This window comes from Cynoglossus semilaevis, chromosome W, assembly GCF_000523025.1.
Source record: "Cynoglossus semilaevis isolate Cse_v1.0 chromosome W, Cse_v1.0, whole genome shotgun sequence".
NCBI classification, from domain to species: Eukaryota; Metazoa; Chordata; class Actinopteri; order Pleuronectiformes; family Cynoglossidae; genus Cynoglossus; species Cynoglossus semilaevis.
The window spans coordinates 12,395,709-12,398,612 of NC_024327.1; the positions used below are offsets into that span (position 1 = coordinate 12,395,709).

At 45.6% G+C, this 2,904-nt stretch overlaps 1 protein-coding gene across 1 annotated transcript in view; it reads right to left on the reverse strand.

Annotated features, from left to right (window-relative positions):
* LOC103397228 (glutamate receptor ionotropic, delta-2-like) overlaps positions 1–2,904 on the reverse strand; it is a 248,451-nt gene that overhangs the window by 93,875 nt on the left and 151,672 nt on the right. Inside the window, exon 7 of the mRNA XM_008335445.3 lies at positions 2,738–2,899. Coding sequence (XP_008333667.1) covers positions 2,738–2,899 — 162 coding nt within the window. The remainder of the gene's footprint in view (positions 1–2,737; positions 2,900–2,904) is intronic.

Sequence of the window (2,904 nt, forward strand, 5' to 3'; positions counted from 1 at the left end):
CATACCCATTCATATACTCACACACGATCACATGATATGTAATCTGATACTTTTGTAAACTAAATAAAAGAGCAGAGGAAGGGTGCAGCAACTCGGAGTTGACGAGGAAGCTGCCAGAAGAGCAAGCTGCACTCTCCCCTTGCAAGTAAAAGATCCAGACGTCTTTTGTGTTGTTACTTTGTCGTCACATATGTTAGAATAAACCTAATCATGATCTCCCCGAACTTTTCCCAGACTCGGGTTTTTGCTTCCGCGACTACACAAGCCGCAGCCCGCTTGGCCTGCCTGTACCCGTCTGCTGCCTCAGGAGTCTCCTGAACCAACCAGGTTCGGTAGGAGTCCTTCTTCAGCTTGATGGCATCCCTTACCTCCAGTGTCCACCACTGGGTTCAGGGATTTCCGCCACGACAGGCACCAGAGACCTTACGGCCACAGCTTCGGACAGCCGCGTTGACAACAGAAGTGGAGAACATAGTCCACTCGAACTCAATGTCTCTAGCCTCCCTTGGGACCTGGTCAAAGCTCTCCTGGAGGTGCCAGTTGAAGGCCACCCTTACCGGGGACCCTTACCTGGCAGACCCTTACGATACGCTTGGGTCTGCCAGGTCTGTCTAGCTTCACCCAAGCGGAGCCAAGCGGAGCCAACTGTTAGATTTCAGTGGTTTTCACATTGGTTTAAGCCTGAAAGCAAGAAACTGATAAGACACAGATATACACTACAAAGGTCATCCCATGTGTATAATTTACTACTCACTGTTGTTTCCAAACAGAGACTCCTGATTTATATCTTTACAGGGACTCAAGTATTCATCCACTTCCTTTGATCTACATAACCCCCTGTTGTTTGCTGGACCTTATGGCTCCGTCCACTTCCCCGCTCAGCAACAAAAGGTTCATAAAATGTCTTTCAACACTGCTGAATCATGGAGCAGCAGCACCACATAGTGGTGACTGCAGGCACAACCATGATACAATAACAATAATATGATTGGCCACAAGAGGCCAAACCTCTCTCTTCCATTGGCCTACAACATTTAAACACACAACCGGGAAGCCGAAAACCACTCCCCCCACACAGGTATAAAAGTGCACATCACTGATGATGTTATTCTTGAGAAGAAGGTTATTCTTGACTTTGCGTACTGGTAACTGTTGTACGAGATTTTCTTGACTACTGCTCCAGTCGTTTTATTTAGCTCGTTGGACCTGTTTGTTTTGGCGTTTTGTTATTAAACAAATCGACCATCTACCGGCTGCTTCTATTCCTTGCCTGAAGACACCTCACACAGCAAGAATCTTTCAAAACTCACCACCAGGTGGTGATCAGTTGACAGCTTAGCCCCTCTCTTCACCCGAGTGTCCAATACATATGTCGGATGCCAGATGACATGACTACAAAGTCGATCATTGACCTCCGGCCTAGGGTGTCCTGGTGCCAAGTGCACTGATGGACACCCTTATGCTTGAACATGGTGTTCGTTATGAACAAACTGTGACTAGCACAGAAATCCAATAAAACACCACTCAGATTTAGATCGGGGAGGCCATTCCTCCCGATCACACCCCTCCAGGTGTCACTGTCGCTGCCCATGTGGGCATTGAAGTCCCTCAACAGGACGATGGAATCCCCGGGAGGAGCACTGTCCAGTACCCCTCCCAGTGCCTGCAAGATGGCCGGGTATTCTACAGTTCTATTCGGCCCATAGGCCGAAACAACAGTGAAACACCTATCCCTGACCCAAAGGCGCAGGGAAGCGACCCTCTTGCTCAGTGGGGAGAACTCCAACACACGACTGGCGAGCTATAAGCAAGCTTACGCCAGCATGCCGCCTCTCACCGCGAGTACCTCCAGAGTAGAAGAGAGTCCAGCCTCTCTCAAGGAGTTGGGTCCCAGAGCCCAGACCTCCCAGCCTCCCGCACAAGCTCAGGTTCTTTTCCACCCAGCGAGGTGACATTCCATGTCCCCATAGCCAGAGTAGTTGTCCAGGGATTGGGCCATCGGGGTCCCCGCCCACGACCACCACACAAATCACAATGCCACATATTTGTCCAGAATAGCATTGTTGAATTGTTTGGTGTAACAGTGATCCCCATTACATTTCCTACTTTTATTTGAAGACAAAAAGTTTGTTTCAAGACACATAATCGAGGACAGGAAGACAATGCTTAATATCACATTTTGAAACCGCCAGAACTGAGAGATGTGTATATATATATATATATATATATATATATATATATATATACATATATTATTTTTGCAAATATAAAGATAATACATTTCAGGATTATTCTATTCCCTCCCTCCCTTTATAATATTACACTTCTTTTAAATAGGCGTAGACACAGTGTACTGAACAGCAGCCGAGTGCAGCAGGACGTCAACATTAACCAGATTGTCAGTCCTCAAACTGTTGTTACATGTTAATGATATTGTGTCACTGTAATATTAAGAACATTAATGATGGAATAAAAGCAGTTGCTGTCTATGTTATCTGGAATTTGGATGTGGTCACTTCAGTCATTTAAATTTCAGAATGACAGGCATAAAAACAAAAGATTTAAACAACGAAAACACTGTCACTGACAGGTTTTTACTGAGCTCTGTACAGTTTACTTGTACAGAGTATGAAATGATGATTTCAGTTTATTTTCTCTCTGTAATGGATTTCAGTGTAATTCCCAACACAGGAATTCAAACCTGAAAGAAAACAAGTGATTCTTGGATCTTCTTTACCTTCTTAATTGTATCCAGCATACTCTTCCCTCCTTGCCACGACTTGGAGTTCTTTCTGATGCAGCTCAGACTGGCCATGCTGTGCCACTTCCTGTCCTCCAACTTTCTGTGGAAAGTATTGGCCAGCAGCAAAACGGTGTCATAGATGTAGCGGTTGCTGATCTACA